The sequence below is a fragment of the Lemur catta genome, chromosome 11 (genome assembly GCF_020740605.2).
Source record: "Lemur catta isolate mLemCat1 chromosome 11, mLemCat1.pri, whole genome shotgun sequence".
Taxonomy (NCBI): domain Eukaryota; kingdom Metazoa; phylum Chordata; class Mammalia; order Primates; family Lemuridae; genus Lemur; species Lemur catta.
Window position 1 is genome coordinate 17260076 of NC_059138.1, and position 21842 is coordinate 17281917.

General features: G+C 39.2%; 1 protein-coding gene across 3 annotated transcripts in view; it reads right to left on the reverse strand.

Annotated features, from left to right (window-relative positions):
- Positions 1–21279, reverse strand: part of EXOC4 (exocyst complex component 4) — a 721344-nt gene extending 700065 nt beyond the window's left edge. For 2 of the 3 annotated variants that reach the window (XM_045564934.1, XM_045564933.1), the window contains exon 1: positions 21140–21245. In XM_045564934.1, coding sequence (XP_045420890.1) covers positions 21140–21225 — 86 coding nt within the window. In that variant the 5' untranslated portion in view covers positions 21226–21245. Of the gene's footprint in view, positions 1–21139 lie in introns of all 3 variants that reach the window. The other variant, XM_045564932.1, reaches the window with a different exon arrangement.
- Positions 21280–21842: the final 563 nt, after the last annotated feature.

Here is a 21842-nt window from a genome sequence, read left to right on the forward strand (position 1 = left end):
CCAGTTCCCCTTGTCACCAAGTCCCATGGGGGTTAGGGAGATGGGCCCAAATGGATGCCTTCCCACACAGGCAGTTACTGGAGAAGAATCCTGAGCTTAGAAAACTGAGTTTTTATGTTGGGCTTCTGCCCTTTGCTCTGAAAGGAGTGGCAATCTCTGTCTTCCAAGGCTGTTTGCTAAACAAACATCCTTGACAAGCTAGTCTAAAACAAAGGGCACTTAGTGCTTTGCTCACAAGAACTTTAGAAACAGAATAGGCCAAGGAGAATTGTCTCGCAACAATAATGACACCTAAGTCATTGAGTTCCTTCAAGGATTGAAAGATACCATGGTGCCAAGCGACAGCAAGCAGTAAATAGAGATTCATTTCCAAGCTGTTTTCTTCTCTGCAAAACGAGGCCAGAAATACACTGTCTCAGACAATAAATATTTGCAAAATGAATAAATGATAGGCTATAAAAGCATAAAGCAGCAGACTAATTCTAGGCAGAAAGTTCTCACACATGCTATCAAATCCCAGCAAATTTCAGTGTGGGATTACCTTAATTTAAACCAGTCACTTGACCTGAACTGACAGCAGGGTGGAAGGGAACACTTGTCATCGAACTTACACCACCAGCCAGGTCAGGAACCTCTCTTCAGCCTTCTAAATCCTCTGTAAGATGCAAACTCACTGGCTCACCAAGCCATTCATTGCAATTTTGAACAACTCTACTTGTTATAAAAGCCTTTCATTAAAATAAAATCAGCCTCATTATAATTTCTACCCATTGATACTAGTTCCATCTTTAGTAACACAAAATAAGTCTATTCCCTCTTCCATAAGAGTTCCCTTTAAATGATGAAGGACTCTCAATAATTCTTTCTTTCTCAGGTTAAACACCTCCAATTTCTTTGATTGTTTCTTCCAAATCATGCTTCCAAACAGCCTGCCATCCTTCTTGCTTTTCTCTGAAGGCCCTTCAAAAGTAACTAACATTCACATAGAACTTACTATCAGCCAGGCATTAATTTAAGTGGTTTAAACATAATAATTCATTTATTTCTGAAAACACTATGAGGTAGGTAACAACACTATGAGGTAGGTACCAATATTATCCCTCTTTTTAGAGATGAAGAGATTGAGTTGTTTATTCAAGGCACAGAGTCTTCAAGTAGCAGAGCCTGACCTCGAAACTGACTGTGGCTCCAGAATCTGGCTCTCAATGGCTTTACTATCTTGCCTCTCAGGATGTGCTCAGAACTGAACACAACATACTTCCAAATAGTAAAAGGTTTTATAGGCAACAACATGAACACTGTATTTCTAATAATCTAGCCTAAAAGTACATTGCATTTTTTAAAATATAAAGTCCAAAAATTATCCAAGATCCCTTTGACAATAAGTGCTGACAAGCCAGCTCTCACTCATCCTCTACCTGTGAAGTTTTAAAACTAAATGCAGCTGGGCATGGTGGCTCACGCCTGTAATCCCAGCACTATGGGAGGCTGAGGTGGGCAGATGGTTTGAGCTCAGGAGTTCAAGACCAGCCTGAGCAAGAGCGAGACCCTGTCTCTACTAAAAATAGAAAGAAATTATATGGACAGCTAAAAATATATATAGAAAAATTAGCCAGGCATGGTGGCTCATGCCTGTAGTCCCAGCTACTCAGGAGGCTGAGGCAGGAGGATGGCTTGAGCCAAACTTGAGGAGTTTGAGGTTGCTGTGAGCTAGGCTGACGCCACAGCACTCACTCTAGCCTGAGCAACAGAGTGAGACTCTGTCTCAAAAAAAAAAAAACTAAATGCAGGACTTTACATGCATCCCATGTTCTACATGTTGGGAAAAGAAAGTGAAAGTGAGTCACTAGATACAAATTATTGAGTGTCTATAATACCCCAGACAATGCAGTGGTTATTTTGCATACACAATCTAAGACAATCTTCAAAATAGTTCAGTAAAATAGTATGACCACCCTTTTTACACATAAGGAATTAGAGGCTTAGAGAGGTAAAGTAACTTACACACATGCACATAGCTATTGTCACAGTTGGAATTAAAGCTAAGTATACTGGACTCCAAAGCTCATGCTCTTTTACTATACATGTTACAAAACCCTACCTTCAACTCCTGCTCTGTAGGACTGCACTCTAATCATGCTATAGCTAACGTGTAAAGAAAGCAGTCGACAGCCAGAGATGAAACAGAGCACCAAAAGCAGCTTTTTTTAGCAGTAACAGTCTTGAATCTGGACAAGAAGGTTTAAAAGCATGAACTAAAAGATATGACCAAAGGACAAATGGTTTAACGTTGACACCCCAAGATGCACTCAAGTTACTGAATCACTCTAGATCTTTTTTTTTTCCACTCCTATCTCAAAATGATTATGATTTACAAACCACTGTCAAGTTTATAGAGGAACATAAAAGAATAAACTAGATTCCACTTAAGCTGGACACAGAGACATTTCTGGATCACTAAGAATTTTTCCCTGAGACAGCTCTGGTATTTTGCATGATGAATTGCATCTTTAACCATGACAAATTAATCCCTGGGAAAGAATTTATTTACCTAATTGGCTAAAAAGACCATGGTACACATGTGAACCTACTGTTAACAACACCTAGTAGGAACAAGTATGTTATATGGTTCTATTGGATTCACAGCCATCAGCACCAAGAGCATCCTATAAACAAGCATTAAAACCCAGTGTAAATAACTGGAGATCTAAAATTGAATTTGTCTGTTTCCTTTTTTGATACCAGCTTCTGTATTTCAGTGTGGCCAGTCAAATGTTTTGAAAGGAAAATAACTAGTCACCTCACCGGTTCCTTCTATGGAGCAATTTTGCTTTCACTTTGAACTTAATAGAGTAATGGAGTCCAGACAGGAGAAAGTACATAAAAGTCGATATTATTCTTAAAGACAAAAAGAAGATCAAATAAAAGAAAAAGCACAACTATAAAAATAAGGTCGGTCACCAAAAGGTGACCCATCACTCAAGAGGAACAGTAACTGTCAGTCAAAGACAGAATAAAAGGATGCAAAAAGAAAAAACACAAATCCAGAATCCTACCATTAGAAATACACCAGAAAAGTTTCTTACTACCCTCATCAAATATGTCAAACAAGAGGCATCCATACAAACCTTAAAGAAATACAGGTTCTGGAATGAAAAAAAAAAAACCCAGATTCAAAGAAAGCTCTGCAATACTCAAGCTATCTGACCATGGGTAAGCGACTTAACCACTCGGGGTCTGTTTTTTGTAAAAGAGGCAACATAATAAGAATACCTGCCTCACCAGAATTTGTAAAGATTGGAGAAGTGTGTGAATGTGCTTTGAAAAGTGCAAGAGAAGTGTTGTCTGATAAATTATTAGGAACAAAACAAATAATCTATGAATCACAACATTGTTAGCCTAAATCCCCTAAAACCTCCCCTAAACTGAGATCAGATCTTCTCTCTCTATTCTCCCAGTGCCTGGTACATAAAGTGCTTAGTAAAAGCTCAATAATGAGCAGCAGCAAGACGCAGGATCCGGAGAGGTCAGGGAGGACAGTTCCCTGCCTTAAGAAAAAATTCCAACTAAATTGCCTCACACAAAGACATGCCCATTCAAAAATACCCACACAAGGACAAAGAATAGTTACAGTGACCTTATTTAAAATAATTCACTTACTCATTCAACAAACATTCACTGAGCGCCTACTCCTCACCCGGGACAGTTGTAAGTGGCCAGAGATACAGCAGTAAACCAAACCCATTCCTCCCTCATGAAGCTTCAGTTCTAGCAAGGGAAGCCCGGACAGACGTAGCGGCTACGGCAAAAACCAAGGCAGGCTCAGGGGACAGGGGCGGTTTCACAGACAGCCTGTGGAGGGCCTCTCAGATACAGATGGCATTTGAATAGAGCTTACTGGGAAGTGAAGGGCAAAGACAGGGCACTATCTCCAGAGAGAACAGACCCTGATTCAGGACATGTTCAGCCAACTCAAGGAACATGGAATGGCAAGGAGGTCAATCTGGCTTTGGAGACTTGAGGCACAGTGACAGTGATAGGAAGTAAGGGAGGTAACTGGGAGCCAGACCAGGCACAACTTAGTGGGCTTTTACTCTGAGCGTTCTTTGAAGTCCCTTGGGGGTTAACACTTAGCGGAAGAATGATAACTTTTCAATCAGCATTTGATGGCGAAACGGAATAACAATATCCGTAGCACAATGGATAGTGCATTGGACTTCTGAATAACAATATTTACATTCAAGTTTCGTTTTAATGATATCCCACCTCTTCCCAAAAAAGATCTGGGGTGGTTTGTATAAGAATGTAAATTAAAAGTAAAATACAGTGAGAAAGTGGGACGGAAGAGATGAAGGACAATATGCCACCATATAGATATAAAACACAAGTATGCAGGTCATAGGGGCAAGCATGGTTTATATGAAGTGAGCCCCCATCTAAATCTAACCTTCCTGACAGCCAAGGAAGAAAAGAGACACACAGCAATACGTAATTCTCATTCTCAAACAGACAGACTCCATTTCCTCTGAGGGAGCAAACTTTAGCCCTAAATTCTAAAAGAAATCTTTTCCCTTAACAGCACACGAAGACATTATATAATAGTGAATGATGTCATCAACGACCTTCTGAAAACAAAGTGATGAATTTCACATGGCTATTTCTTATAAGTTCCTTCAAGAACTTAACATTAAAACTCAACTCAGACCTAGAGACTTTGAAAGACTGAATACAGTCCAGGTATGAAGTTTTCCAATGATTGGTTTTAAGTTAAGGAAAGAATTTAGGGAACTTGTGGGAATACATGGATCAAATTCTGTTTTATTGATTTCTTCCTCTCAGCAAACCTTCTTATAGTTCAAGCTGACCAGCCAGCAATTCTTTGCAGAGAGTATACGATATAAATATTTGGTATTAGAGGTTATTGAGGACTGTTAAACATTACTCGCCAAAAAAGCATGTAGTAAGACTGACATACAATTGTGAAAAATTAAGACCTTGACCAGGGCTCTTGCCTGAGCCTCAAGATTACCTGTAGGTGACGACAGACTATCACTCTGGAAGCAGTTTAGGGTATTTTAACAAAATAATAAGAGTCCCCAGGGTACCACCTGTTATGAACTGAACTGTATCCCCCACAAGTTCATATGCTGAAGTTCTAACTCTCAATGTTACTGTATTTGGAAATAGGGCCTATAAAAAAGGTAATAAAGGTTAAATGAGGTCATAAGGGTGGGGCCTTAATCTGATAGGACTGATGTCCTTATACCAAAACAAGAGAGAGCCCTCTTAAGGCACGCACAGAGGAAAGGCCATGTGAGGACATAGCAAGAAGGTGGCCATCTACGTGCCGGCAAGGGAGGCTTCACCAGAAACCAACCCTGATGGTATCTTGCTCTTGGACTTTCAGCCCCCAAAACTGTGAAAAAATAAATTTCTGTTATGTAAGCCTGCAGTTCCCCACCCCAGGTGGTCCACGGCCTGTCAGGGACCTGGCCACAGAGCTCTGCCACCCCACCATTTGAAAAATTGTCTTCCATGAACCATGAAACTTAGGGAAGGGGGTGCGCACAACAGGAAGTGAGCATGGGGCTAGCAAGGAAAGCTTCATCTGTATTTACAGCCGCTCCCCATAGCTGGCATCACCGCCTGAGCTCCACCCACCACACCCACCCATCCATGGAAAAACTGTCTTCCATGAAACCGGTTCCTGGTGCCAAAAAGGTTGGGGGACCACTAAAGCCACCCAGTCTTTGGCATTTTGTTATGATAGCCTGAGCAGACTACTATACCACCCCACAAAACACAGGCAATGTTATTTTGGTTGGTCAATTTTGCGAAGCAGATATTTGTCAGTCACCCTCCTCAGTTCTAAGCAACACAAATTCTTGGCAAATCCACAGGAAGAATTAGCTGCCTAGTACAGCCCTAGATAACTAAACTAATTAACCTGCTAGAAAAATATTTAACATAATACACCTGAATTTTGGTTACACCTGCAGAATAATTAGCATTAAGTCATGCTTTCTGAAAACAGTAAAGAGGCTTAATTGTCTACTAAGGGCATTCCTTGTTGGCATCCAGTGACCTCTCCTCCAGGAATAATAAAGATTAACAAAACAATTAATGAAAATCCCTTCAAGCAACTCAGGAAAACTAATTACAAGTAAAGCTTCAACTATCCAAAAATGACTTATCAGGAAGCGCAGCTCTACAAAGCACAATCTGCAATAGGAATCATATCTCCTTACCAATTCTGAAAAGTACTCAAAATGGGCCTCTGAATAGACAAACTGGGTGTCACAGGGCCCTTGCTTTTTTTATTCATCAAGCACCTTAACCCCCCATCAGCGCTACCTTTTCTCTTATTAGGACAATTCTAATGAAATTTTTTAAATTGCATAATGGAAAAAGTACTAGACAGGGAGTCATCTTTATTTATTTGCAAAATATTCTAACACATTATCTTAAGGCAACAAAGCATGGTTAAATTCTCAACAAATACTGAAGGGTTAACTAGTTTCAGAACCTCACTCCAAAAAGGAAAAAAATTAAGTATTAGCTTATTGATCTTTCCAGAACATAATATTCCTTTTTGTTATTGATCCCAACACATGAAAAAAGAGTCTAGAGCTGATGTGATTCTTCAAAACATGAATCCTGCATTCTTTCCGAAACTGCTTTTAACCAGAAGACATTAGGTTACATTATTAGATCTATTTAGCCCTTATTTCAAAGTGTGAGAATCAGGTTTTGTTTTCCTTTGAAATACAAAACAGCCAATCTAAGAACTGCCTGACAGCAACATATACCTATTATGTCAGCAGGGGAACCAAAGACAGTTCTAAGGATGAGTAGAGCGAAAGCACAAACTGAAGAGGAGGAAAAGAGATTGCTAAGAATATAAACACTAAACAAGTTAAGAAGTCAGTCTTCCAAGCATATTATACTAAGCAGAACATTTGTATATGATGAATAATCTATAAATGTTTCCAGTGAATTATAAAAATAAGAGACCCTCATCATAATTCTGAGTTTGTGTAAAAAAATCATACATTAAAGAACTGTTCGAGATGTGTATCACTATTTAATCACTAAGATACGGCTTCACTCAAAGCATAAGCAAATCTACATTACATTTTTAAATCGGATTTTATTATATTCAATTATACATTGTGATTGCTTGTTTTTTTAATTATGTCTTATTAGAGCCCACAAAATACAAGATAATCCCATCCCAACTGATAGCAATTCACAATGACAAGTCCCTCTGAAAAAGTTTTCTGATGCGTAGAAACAACATCCCTTAACAGTACAAAGAGATTCATTTAATATCAAGTGACAGTCAACAATTTCTACTTTAAAGTCAATTGAAAATTCACTAGTGTCTTGCTTCAGACAGCACTTAGGGCCAATTACTACACCCAACACAGTTTTTCAATATTGCAATTAACTTAGTTATACAGAACACTTCTGGGGACCAAAAGCTATAAATCTTTTAGGCAACAAAGAAGGCCATTATCTAAAATTAAGTAAAATCACCCCACTAAGGCATAAAACTGAGTCCAAAGTTGACAGAGTCAACCTAAAATCTGCCCCCTACCCTTACTGCACCAAGCTCTACCTCTTTTCTCACTTCCATTTTAAGCCCCACACCTCCTTAATGCATTGTTCACAGTGATCTTATTTTCTGATGAGCTCCTCAGAAACAACGTTTTACAAGATATTAATAGGTGTTATGTGGTTATATACATTTTGGAAATTCTGAGTTATGCATATTAAAGTAGGTTTCTTAACCGCAGACATCAAGGAGAATTTACTATGTTCATGTGTGAGGTGGGGGGGAGAACATAAAGAATATATTATGTAGCATTTCTGTAATTTATTAATCTACAGAACTTTGTTTCCCGCTCCTCTTCCTTCCTCCCAGCATATTCATATATATATGAGCATACACAACACTTATATTTTTATGGAAATTTTTAAACATGCACAAAAATCAAGAGACTTGTCAAATAAATCCAACTTCAACAATTATCAACACATTCCGGGAGGTAGGGGGGCAAGATGGCAGACGGGAAAAACCGCCAGCCAGAGTGTCTCTGCAAGAAACATAGATTTTAGATGAAAGCGAAAAAAAATAAACAGGCAGACACAGATTGGATGAGGGTCGGGAGAAAGGGTGCCTGAGACTACAGGAGACTTCACGGGAAGACGGTGCAGAGCAGAACTAGGAGGAGAAAGGCAGCAGCAGCGTCTAAGCCCCGAGACATGGAGACCAGTGACAAGGGTAGCTGGAGCGGTTAGATCTCCACTCCCTTGCATCTCGGACTGCTGGTGGGCTCCTGAGCTGCTGGAGAGACCTGCAAACACCAGCCCAGAGATGGCTGCCACCAGTGAGCGGTGAGCCTCTTGCAGGCAGGGCACTTCCCGCCCCGCAGACCCGTGCAAATTGGCAGGCACCATCTTGCTTCATCCTTCCCTTCCCCTCCCCTACCGCGGCTGCCCAGAGAGACTATTTAGCCACCATCCAGAGGCATCGGCAGGGAACAGGACCTTTCCTTTTGGGCCCTACAGCAGACTGAGGGGTACTCAGAATGTGAGCTCCCTACCCACTGGCCCTCCTAGGTGCTGCTTGCCTGGTGACTCCAGCAGAGCAGGGCAAATCCCGAGGCAGGGAGACATTGATCCAGTTTGGGCACCCTGTGGGTGACTTGAGACCAGCATTCTTCTGACAGGGTCAGGAATTGATCCTCTGGGGCCGGGAGGACAAGCCTGCAGGCCACATCCTATACACCCAGGTCTCGATCGCATTGCCCGGGGGCACAAAAGGGATATTTGTAAAGGAGTGTACTGAGGTGTGTGTGCCTTCAGGGGCAAATAAGGGGCAACCCTCCCGCCCAGGGGAGGGCCACGCTCACCGCTCAGGCTGCCATCCTGGGCAGGGTACAGCCTGGCTGGCATCACACCTGGAACAGATCTGCTGGCTTGAGGTCCTGCCTGCTTGCAGAGGCCCAGAAGAAACCGCGAAATAGGGGAGGATGGAAAGGAGCGAGGCCTGCTCCAGACTGCAGGTCACAGACAGCCCCAACCCCACACTCAGACTTTTTGGCTGAGTGGGGCCATTTCAGCCCCTCTCTGGCAGAATTGCCCAGAAGCAGAGCACAAACCTTTAACCCCAGCTAACAGCATTTGTGCAGCTTGAGGGCAGGCTCACCCAATCCAGCTGCCACAGCCTCACTCCCCCACCTGGCACCACTGAGGCAGAGAATAAGGACACACCTGGAAGTCCCAGGGCCCCACCCACCATCTGAAGCACTAGAGTGCCTCCCCAGAGGAAGGAGAGCTGGTTATAGGATCCAAAAACAACACTGCAGCTTGCTCCTCCCAGCAAGCACCACCGATTGACAGGGAGGTCAATGTGCACACCCTTTTACTGCATTTACTGACTCATCATACAGGGTGTGGTGGAATCTCACCCACAAACACCACCTACTGGCTCAGAGACTAAACTGGACGTGCAATTATCTAAATGAAAATCTAAAGGTAAGAATCAACAGCTGATCCAGATGGTAAGGAATCAGCAAAAGAACTCTGGGGGTATGAAGAATCAAACAGAAAGCACACCCCCAAAAGGGGAACACCAGCCCTCTAGCAATGGACAGCAACCAAATTCAGAACACTAAAATGACAGAAGAATTTTGAACATGGATTGTAAGAAAACTCAACGATATGCAAGAGAAAATGGGTACCCAATGCAAAGAAACCACAAAAAAATCCAGGAGTTGGAAGAAAAATTCACTAAAGAAATTGAAATTTTAAAGAAAAATCAAACAGAACTGCCAGAAATGAAGAATTTATTCAAGGAATTACAAAACACAATGGAAAGCCTGAAGAATAGGGCAGATCAAACAGAAGAAAGAATCTCAGGGATTGAAGATAACACCTTTCAATTAAATAAGTCAGTCACCAAGATAGAGCAGAGAAATAAAAGACCAAAGCCTACAAGAAATGTGGGGTTATGTGAAGAGGGCTAACATGAGAATTATAGGCATCCCTGAGGGTGAAGAAGAAAATACACAAGGGTTAGATAAACTATTTGAGGATATAATGGAGGAAAACTTCCCAGGTCTTGCTAAAAATCTAGATATCCAGGCACAAGAAGCTCAAAGGACCCCTGGGACATTCATTGCAAACAGGAAGACACCATGATACATAGTTATCAGATTGGCCAAAATAACCACAAAGAGGCCTTCTTATGAGCTGTAAGGCGAAAGAAACAGGTAACCTACAAACAAAAACCCATCAGAATAACAGCAGACTGAGACCTTACCAGCAAGAAGAGACTGGGGCCCCATTCTCACTCTTCTCAAACAGAGTAATGCCCAGCCTAGAATCCTGTACCCTACAAAACTAGGTTTCTTATATGAAGAAGAAATAAAGAGCGGCCGGGCACAGAGGCTCACGCCTGTAATACTAGCCCTCTGAGAGGCAGAGGTGGGTGGATCGCTCGAGGTCAGGAGTTTGAGACCAGCTTGAGCGAGACCCCGTCTCTACTAAAAATAGAAACAAATTATCTGGCCAACTAAAAATATATATAGAAAAAATTAGACGGGCATGGTGGCACATGCCTGTAGTCCCAGCTACTCAGGAGGCTGAGGCAGTAGGATCACTTAAGCCCATGAGTTTGAGGTTGCTGTGAGCCAGGCTGACGCCACGGCACTAGCCTGGGCAACAAGGTGAGACTCTGTCTCAATCAATCAATCAATCAATAAATAAATGGGACCTGATCAAATTAAAAAGCTTCTCACAGTCAAGGAAACTATCATGAGAGCAAACAAACAACCTACAGAATGGGAGAAAATATTCCCATGTTACACATCTGATAAAGGGCTGATAACTAGAATCTATACAGAACTCAGGAAAATCACCAAGGGAAAAAAAATCAAACAACCCTATCAAAAAGTTGCCAAAGGACATGAACAGAAACTTTTCAAAAGAAGATAGACTAATGGCTAACAAACATATGAAAAAATGCTCAACATATCTAATCATCAGGGAAATGCAAATCAAAACCACAACGAGATATCACTTATCTCCAGTGAGAATGGCCTTTATCAAAAAGTCCCAAAACAATAAATGCTGATGTGGATGTGGAGAGATAGGAATACTCATATACTGCTGGTGGGACTACAAAGTAATACAACTTCTGTGGAAAGCAATATGGAGATACCTCAAAGAGCTAAAAGTAGAACTACCATTTGATCCAGCAATCCCACTACTGGGCATCTAGCCAAAGGAACAAAAGTCATTCTATAAAAAAGACATCTGCACTCGAATGTTTATAGCAGCACAATTCACAATTGCAAAGATGTGGAAACAACCCAAGTGCCCATCAATACATGAGTGGATTAATAAAATGTGGTGTATATGTATATATAGCATGGAGTTCTACTCAGCCACAAAAAACAGTGGTGATCTAGCACCTCTTATATTATCCTGGATAGAGCTGGAGCCCATTCTACTAAGTATAACAAGAACGGGAAAACAAGCACCACATGTACTCACCATCAAATTGGTATTAGCTGACCGACACTTAAATACACATATAATAGTAACATTCATTGAGTGTTGGGCAGGTGGGGGGGGGTGCGGGGGTGGATGGATATATTCACACCTAATGTGTGCAGTGCACACCATTGGGGAGATAGACAAGCTTGAAGCTCTGACTCGGGTGGGGCAAAGGCAATACATGTAACCTAAACATTTGTACCCCTGTAATATGCTGAGATAAATAAACTTTAAAAAAAAAAACACATTCCAACCGTGCTTCATCTATACCCCTACTAACCCTCCTCTCTGATTATTTTGAAGCAAATCCCAGACATACCATTTTTGTTGGTATATATATCAGTATATATTAATATATCTCTTAAGAACAATGCTTTCTTAAAAAACAGAGCCAGGCCAGGCGCAGTGGTACACACCTGTAATCCTAGCACTCTGGGAAGCCAAAGGAGGGAGGATCACTTGAGGCTAGGAGTTCAAGACAAGCCTGAGCAAGAACAAGCGAGACCCCATCTCTACGAAAAATAGAAAAATTAGCTGGGCATGGTGGTATGCATCTGCAGTCCCTGCTACTCAGGAGGCTGAGGCAGGAGGATTGCTTCAGCCCAGGGGTTGGAGGTTGCAGTGAGCTATGATGATGCCACTACACTCTCTAGCCCAGGCAATACAGTGAGACTGTCTCAAAAAAAAAAAAAAAAGCCATAATACCATTATTTCAGTTAAAGAAAATTAACAATTCCAATTCGTTTCTTATATACTTTTATTGATACATACATGTACATATTTATGAGATACATGTGATAGTTTATTACATACATAGAATGTGTAATGATCAAGGCAGGGTATTTAGGATATCCATCACCACAAGCATTTATCGTTTCTGTGTTGAGATCATTTCAAGTCTGGGGTTTCTTTTACTGCTACAACTAAATTATGCTCTATGGGCTACCCAAACTTTCTCATGTTTTCAAATCACCTGGGAATCTTATTACAATGCAGATTCAGGTTGGGTAAAAAGTCAGGTGGTACCTGAAATTGTAAATTTCTAACAAGCTCTCCAGTGATCTTTTTAGTATAAGACAATGTCTCACATAATATTCAACACAATGATAGGCACCAAGTTTTAAATGGAAAAATACCTTTTGAATTATGTTCTACTTTATTTCTGACAAGGGCTTTATAAATACTTTTAAAAGAATAAATTTAAGTCAGAAAAGGTTTTTCATAATAACCTTCAAATATTTAATTTTCTTACCAACAGTGACATATGTAACACAAGAATTTTCCTTTATTACCTCCTACTATTATAAATTATTATTTCCCATGTTTTTCAAAGCTAAATCCCCAGCACATAAAAAACTAGCTACAATAAGAACCAAGGTCATAATTCATTTTATGGCTTGAAAGCAGTTAACAAATAGAAAGGAAACAGAGCAAAAGAAAAAAAAGTATGCAGTTAACAAAAACGTAAGCATCAGAGTATAAAGACAATAGGGAACAGAGCTCACCATTGCAAATATCCAAATGCAAACAAAAACAAAATCAACTAAGACTCTATAACTGTGCTGCCCAAAGATGACATATTACCAGCCACATTAGACCTCAGGCCAACAATTTACAATACTACTGCAGGCATTAAATAAACAAAATAAAATTATGTTTTTAAAAATAAAGATACATATAAACATGTATAAGTTTTAAGGCATTTCTATGAGTTCTGAAGGAAAAGTTTCTCAAGACGTACTATAGGAAGTGTATTTAACACTCTGCAAAAGAAGAAGAACCATCAGTGTCGGGATATCTAGTTCACCTTCATGCCATAACTTTAAATAGCACATTTGAATATATTACTCTTCCTCTCTGAGCATAGGCAACCTGAAATGGTACCAATGAAAACTAACATGAAGTTTTGATGGACTTCTATTCAGGCCTAGATGGAATAACAGGGAGTAACAAAGCAACTAACAAAGAGAACAGGTTTCAAAACACTGGACATTAAGGCAGTTAGAATTTGCAGTGCAGTAATGGAGGGGAAAAGAGAGCTACACAGAGAAGTCTGGAGATTTGTAGCAGATCTTCCTGTACACTTAGTCTTCAGCTGAGTCAATTGACCAACACATGGGTGGGAGGTAGCTACCCAAGACCAGGAAAAAGAACAACCTGAAAGGATTAGGGGGAACAATAATCTGAACTCACACAGGGCTGGAGATAGTGCCTATCCCCCAGCCAGAATGAAAAAAGTCTCATAATTCACATTGGGTAGAATATGCAAAATAATTTTGCCAGTGAGACAAAAATAGCCCTAGACTAAATGTTGCTCTGCTCCTAACTAGCAAACCTAAAAGATTCAAAAGGACCAAACTATTTCCAAGTAACTTAACCACATCTCAGAACAAAACTCAAGAATATTTATAGGAATACAAAAATATCCCAAACAGTATCCAACAAGATAAAACCGACAATGTCTAACATCCACTCAAAAAGTACAAGGCATGCAAAGGAAGGGGGAAAGAAATTTATCAATGGAAACTAACCCAGAAATGACACATATGATAAAATTAGTAGACAAGGACATGAAAACAGATATAATATCTATTTTCTTCATGTTCAGGAGGCTATAGGAAAGATTAAACACGTAAGCAGAAACATGAAAGATATAAAAAAGAACCAACTCAAATTTCCAGAGATGAAAACTACAATCTAAAATAAAAATTACATTAGATGAGGTTAACAACAGTTTAGGAATAGCAGAAAAGACTAGTGAACTAGCATAGCAATAGAAACTATATAAAACAAAACTCCAAGAGAAAAAAAGAATAAAAAAAATGAACATCAGTATTCAGTGAACTGTGATACAACTTGAAGTGGCCTAAAATACTTAGAGATAAATCAGACCAAAAATGTATAAAACCTACATACTGAAATCTACCCAAAAAATTGCTTAAAGAATTAAACTGAGAGATATACTCCATTCATAGATCAAAAGACTCAATATTAAGATGTCAGTTCCATTTATTAATCCATACATTCAATGTAATCCCAAACAAATTCCAAGCAGGTTTTATTGTAGAAACTGACTATCTCATGCTAAAATTCTTATAGAAATGCAGAGGACCTAGAATACTCCAAACAACTTTGAAAAAGTAGAATAAAGTTGGAGAGCTTACGCTGTCTTCAAGACTTAACAAAAGTAATAATCAAGATAATGTGGTATTGTCATCAAGACAGATAAACATGAAAGGAACAGACTAGACAGTCAAGAAATAGACCCACATATATAAGTTAAATTGATTTTTGACAAAGGCACAAAAGAAGCTAAGTGCAAGAAAGGATGTTCCTTTTAACAAATGGTGTTAGAACAGGATATCCTTACACAAAAAAAATGTACTGAAAAAAACTGACAGGGAAGCAATATCCTAGGATGCTGGAAGTGTTCTGTATCTTCATTTGGACAATGGTTACACAACTAAAAATTCATCAAGGTGCCTATTTAAGATTTTACACTTTACTACATATACATGTGTATGTCAAAAAGGAGGGCAAATAAAGTTACTATATAAAGATCCCAAATTTAATAAAAAATATTTTCTATCTATCCCAGCCAGCGTTTCATATACACACATATAGAGAGAGGGAAAGAGAGGGAGAGGTAGGTCTGGAATTAGGTTCATCTAATATTGACAATGGTAATTTACAGAGAATAAAATTTGGAATGAAATTTTTTTTCTTTCATCTTCACATTGTTCTGCATTTTCATTGTTTGAATTATTTATCATGAACGCACTATTTTTATAATAATAGAGCGATTTTCTAAAAACTGGAAGCAAAGGTATTAACAGTGGTTAATTCTGGGTGAAAAGAATATAGGTACTTCTGTTTTTTCTTTCTGTAATTTTCTCTATATTTTTAACTCTTCCACTTAAAAATTACTTATATGAGGACTACATAGCAATATAAAGAAATTTTCTATTTAACCTTTGTATATACATGGACAGGATCCATATGAAAACTCGAAAAAGGAAAATAGGTAATATTTTGGGAAATGATATTATTGAACAATGTTCCCCCTCATAACTCTATTATAAATTTGTACAGTATAATTTTTATACAGGGTTACCGAAACAAACAGATTATGGACCCTTTGATTTGCTTGTTTGTAGTCTTTTCTGTCCTTTAATCTAATAAATGTTTTATATTTTACGTGTTTATATTTACTGCTTTACACACACATAAGAATACATATATTTAAATCTAGCTTCTCTGGCTTTCAAATTACCAAATAATTATCATCTTAATTCAGCTGTACAAGGTTTCCTGGTTACAAAGACAATATTATGACAAACAGAATCTAACACTCTAGTCAGACAGGAAAGGATATTTCTGGTATAAAATTAACATTATATCCTGGTTGCTATCTGGCAAATTTATTAAAATCAAGTTTCTAACCAAAGAAGCTACAGATCCTGGAAAGGAGGAAATGAACATTTGAGTATCTTTTCTGTGCCAAATTGTGCTAGGCACTTTCATATACTCCTATCTCATTTAATGTTCAAAGAAACCACAACATATTGTACTACTATCCCATTTTACAAATGAAAAACTAAGACACAATGGTTTTAAGTAACTAGTACAAGGTTGCATGGGTAATAGAGTAAGTTGTACTTAACTACACCAAACCACATACTGCACTTCCCACCACAGGCCGTGACCATACCTGCCTATAAGTAATGACTTGGAAAAAAAACTGACCATATCACCCATCATTAAAACTATATGTCTCAAAGCCTTCATGAAATTCCAATATTAACAATTACAAATGAGCCAGGAGTAGTGGCTCACGCCTGTAATCCTAGCATTTTGGGAGGCTAAGCAGGAGGATCGCTTGAAGCCAGGAGTTCAAGACTAGACTGGGCAACATAATGAGACCCCCGTCTCTATAAAAAAGATTTTTTTTTTTAATTTAGCTGGACATGGTGACAAGTGCCTGTAGTCCCAGCTACTTGAGAGGAGTAGGAGGATTGCTTGAGCCCAGGAGTTCAAGGTTACAGTAAGCTATGATCATACCACTGCACTCCAGCCTGGATAACAGCAAGATCCTGTCTCAAAAAAAAAAATTATACATGAGGTTAGAAACTAAACCATGGGTCCCCAAGATATTAATTCTGCCATTTAGCTAGAAAACGGGAATTTTTTGTCCTTTACATCCACATCCTGTCAGATGTCCTCCCAGGGCTTCCTGAAAATTAACAAAGCGTCTAGTCTCCAGGTATTCTACCAGCAATTTTCAAACAACATTGCATTGCTAGGGCCAAGACTCCCCAGTGTACAAAGAGAGCTAGAAATCTAAAAACTTTTATGAGATGGGCTCGATGAAGAGAGGAGATGGTGCTGGAAACAACATTAACACCTAATACAACTTTCAGGACTTGGCTCGGAACAGAGTGACCAATTCCTTTCCTGCCACAAACTGTGTCATGAACCTCAAAGCTGTTTGTTCAAAGCCCTGATCAAAGCCTGGACCCCTTCAACAAAGTTTACTTTGAATTAAATAAAGAGCTGACCAAAATACTCTCTGAGGAGGAAGGAAATTTAACAGGTGTCTAGAAGAAAGGATTTTTTAAGTATTTGAAATTCCAACTTCTGTGAAGACATAAAAGTTGATGAAAAAGTGAGCCTTCCACTGCCTTCAAACCTCCTTGACATCTGTAACCAGAGTGTGTCTTCAAAAACTCTGCTCCAAGGTTTCAATAAGGTCTCCTTAAGTCACAACCAAAGTTTGTCTTTCCAATTAAACTGACTATTACAAGCCAACTTATAAAGAAAAGAGAGACAACACTTAATTGGAAAGCAAATCACCTAACAGTAAGTGGTAGACACATTTCCCAATTAAAAATCTGACAGGAACTCACGGAAATAAAATAGCATCTCCCAAATGCCATCTTGCTTATTTCCTAAGTAGAGAGGCTACTTCCTCCAACTTCACACAAAACAAAAGGTTAGGGGGGGAAATCAATAGAAAAGTAGGAAAATGTTCTCTCTGTGTGTGTACAACTGTCCACCATGCATCAGCAGGTAATCAGGACTCTGTCCATCCAATTAGTTCCATTTTAAAGGGCCAGTGCCAAGACTTAAAACCAAAAGCTGCAGTTAGCAGCAACCTCCAACAGACTAACTCCCAAGTACCATCTGTTCCCTTATCAAAGCCCTACCTCACAGGCCTGAGGACCTCTTCTGTAAAACCCCAGAAGTCTACTCTTTGAAATATCTGACTGTTCTGAAATGTTTTTATTCAATATTTTTAAATGATTAAGAAATTTTATGTATAAGTCTCAAGGTGCTTAAAAACATCTATCTACCAAATATCATACTTGTATTACAATTACACTATATTTCATTTTTAAATTATTTTGACATTTAGATACTTTAAAGTGATAGGCTATCTTACAAGCAAAATACAGTCATTATTTAGTAATTTAGTACAACGGCTGAAAACGGTATGAGATTTGGATATTCCTCATGTCTACACCTACTTTGTCCTTAAGTCAAACCCTTATCCACCTGTAGTTTTTTTAATCCAGTATTAAAAGATGACTAACAATAAATGCTGTTCTCACTATTAGGAGTAGCATTAAAATAATACAAAGTATTATGATAATACATAATGTAGTGTAGAAATGACAATTTTACATATCTGAGCAAAAGAATTGAAGAATTTTTAACATTCACTATTCAAAAAAGAAAAACAACTGCTCTGTGATATAAAAAGATAAATAAAGCTAAACTGATCAAATTTTTCAAAAGTGCACTCTATTACTAATAAGTAATTTATTTTGTGACAAAATTATAGGTCTATGGAAACATGAAAGAACTGGCACGTACCAGTTACATCTCAGGAATGTTCAGATTTTATAAACAGGAACCTAAAATGGGTCTTCCTTTTTGAGGCTTGTTGCCAAAGCAACCAGAAAAATTTGCAAAAAGGTTAAACACAGGAGAAGGTAATAAAAGTTTTGTATGAGGAATTAACAATAATAAATACATTGTTGCAAGAAAGGTAACTGCAAAGAATACAGATTGAACAGAGATACAAAGCAGCAACTTCAGAGTGACAGCACAATTTACTTAAAAGAAATATACATTCCCCATTCTATTTTTCCCTGCAGCACCCTCCCCTCCCCGGTCCCTTCCTAAACACCAAAGTAATACTACCATTCTCCTCTCAGTCACTGCCACTGTTTATAAAATTTAAACCACTGAGTATGTTGAAAAGCATATCAGGAAAGAAACAAGGAAATAGAGTTAGTAACATCCTCACTCCAACTTCAAAATATTCCCGTGACTCAGAGAAATGCTGAAATACAAACACCAACACTATAGCAACAACATCATCCAGTCTTAAGTTTGTAGGTAACCATGAATCCCAACCTTTACTAAATTTGCCCAGGATGCTAGGTCTGGACACTCGCTCATATCATGCTCTTAACCAATACAATAAAAGTGTTATTCAGTGGTCTAAGGTGGTCAAGGATAAGGAAGAAAAATGAAAAGCAGTAATGCACAACAAAGCTCAAAGTAAAAATGCCTAGGCCTAAATCATGGTGCTGGAGGTAATGTAAAATGGCACAAGAGATGGATGGATAACCACAAAATCATATTGCACACCATCCAGCAGTAAGGGATTCCCCCTAGAGAACACAAAGAAATGGTCAACCAAAGGCAATGTATGTTTCTGAATCAGCATCAGTTAAGGTTGGTTTTCATGCTGTTCTCAAATATATGACATTTAGAATAAACTTAACCAGCACTGAAGAAAACATAAATAGCATAAATGAAATGGGAACTGCCTACAGAATCAAAAGTACACAGATGAGATGGTATGTTTGCATACTGCTGCTATCTCCTCTGATGCCACTGGAAGTAACCACTCATTCTCCTGGAATTCCCTAAACATTTCGTCTCTCTCTTTTAGTCTCATGTCATCATTTTCACTTATGTACTTTATCCCCCAGATAAACTATACTCTCCTCAAGGGTAACATCACATCTAGTTCATCTTTGCAAAATTCAGGGCATTCATTCATTCATTCAACAAATATTTATTAAGTATATAATAGGTGCCAGACACTATACTATAAACTGGCACTAAATACCCATTGTTTAAATGAATGTTGACTATAAGGCAGAAAAAATAAACAAGTTCAAAAAAGGGTCCAAATAAATTCACATACAGGTATTATAATTCCACAGAGGATTCAGATGGGAAACCATAATTATTCTAGCTGGAGTTTCAGTATTATGGGATTCATCTACCCTACCTGTACATAGTTATGTCAAGAATGTGGGCCTGTAGACTCACAAAAGAACAGCATTTCCTCCGTATGGCCTAGCAAGTATATTAAGCATTTCCATAAAGAGAAGAATTATTCTCTTAATCCTAAAAGGAACTTGACAATAATGATTTAACAGGCCATAATCTTAAAAGTAGAGTCCCCTAAATAAGATCCACAAGATGGGTCTTTATCAGTTAGTGAGTGGTAAGCCATTTTGAAGGTTTGCTATACTTTTTCATTCACTTGCTTAGTACCTACCAGATAAGGTGGGCCCTGGGTTTTAAAAAAAATCAGGACATTCCAGGACCTCTCCAAGAACTAAAACAAAAGTTTAGCACAGGTGGGGAAAACGGAAGGGCGGAGGCGGTGCTGAGGGGATGGTAGAGCCGTTTGTTTTATGAAAAATACCTGAGTTGAAATTCAAATGCGAACAACGTAAAAACGTGTCATAATACATTTTATTCAGGTTGTTTTTGATCATTCCCTGTATCATACTTAATGGTACTTGATAGGGTCCCCCCATCCTCAATTTATTTCTTAAAAAAAATAAAAAGGTCCATCACTCTCACTCCCACCTAATATTATGGGAAAATAAAGTGCATGGAGGATAATTCGAAAATTGTTTTGTTTTTAATGAATACAGCAGAATAGGAAGGGAGGAAAAGGCAGAACAAAAATCGAAAACAGATGTGTGCCTTCCAACCCACAGTCCGTCTGCCAGCTAGCTCACTGCCGATTCTTGTATTTGAGGCTGTGGCCATTCACAGGTGGTTTAAATTGTCCAGCGTGTGAAAACACAATCTGCAACTCGTGACTGGATTCCCCGGACTTCTGGGCCTTACACCCACATGTCCAGGAAACAAGGCCGCCTTGCACAGTGAGCGATGCTACAGGCAAGCAATAAACAAACATTTTGTGAACCAATGAACCCACCTTCACCTGGCTTTCTCTATCAAACCCAATCAGCGTTTTCTAGGGCCTGGGGACCCTAATAGAGGGCTCTGCCCCGGAAAAAAAAAAAAAAAAAGACTACGAGGCGTGGCTCCTCCCTCTAGGTCGAACCCCAGAGAAAAAGGGAGAACTGCTGAGACCCTGGGGTGGGCTGGGACCCTGGAGAGGAGCTGGGGGAGGCAGGGAGGGAAGGAAAGGGTCGGCAGGGTGGAACCCAGCTAACCCTTCTCCTTTCCAAAGCGGAGGTCGAGCCGCTGCCCCCTGTCCCCTGACCCTGCCTGCTGCCTCCCTCACCTGATCACAGAGATGAGCAGCCCCGAGGGGTCTTTGCTTTTGCTGACTGTGCTTCTGTATTTCCCACCGGCTGCTTCTGCCGCCATCTTGGTACGCAAAGAGAGGCGGTAGGTTCGAAAGGAGCAAAGCGAACGTATAAACTCTGTGTTTGACCCCGATGGGGTCTGCACCAATGGGTGGAGAGAAGTCCAGAGGCGCGGAAGTGGGGCCTCCAATCACTGGAGTGATGAGGCGGGACTAAGGCAGCCGGTTCGGATACCGTGACTTCCGTGTTCGCTCTAGGCACTCTGGGAATCGTAGTTTTCTTTCTGCAGCTCCTGGGCGTGCTAAACCAGTGGCAACTCTTTAAGTGTCCTAATAAGTGTCTTCATTTATCTAATAAGTGTCTTCATTTTTCCAATAAATGTCTTCATCTATATTTATTCTGCCTTTGGGATTTTTTCGATTTGCTTGCTTTTAGAATTTTATCAGGCCCTTAATCAAATTTGTCTGATGATAAATGTGTTTGTGATAGTATTTAAATGAAGGAAGGGGACATGTAGTTGATGCCTATTTGCAAAGTTCTTACTTTAAACGCAAGAGATTTTTTTAAAAATTCGTTCAAATACAAAAATGAATATACATTTAAATGCTTTTCTTTAGTATTGTCTAAAACTAAATGTTTCTACATTCGTTTTATGTGTGAGTTCAATTTTTTGCAATG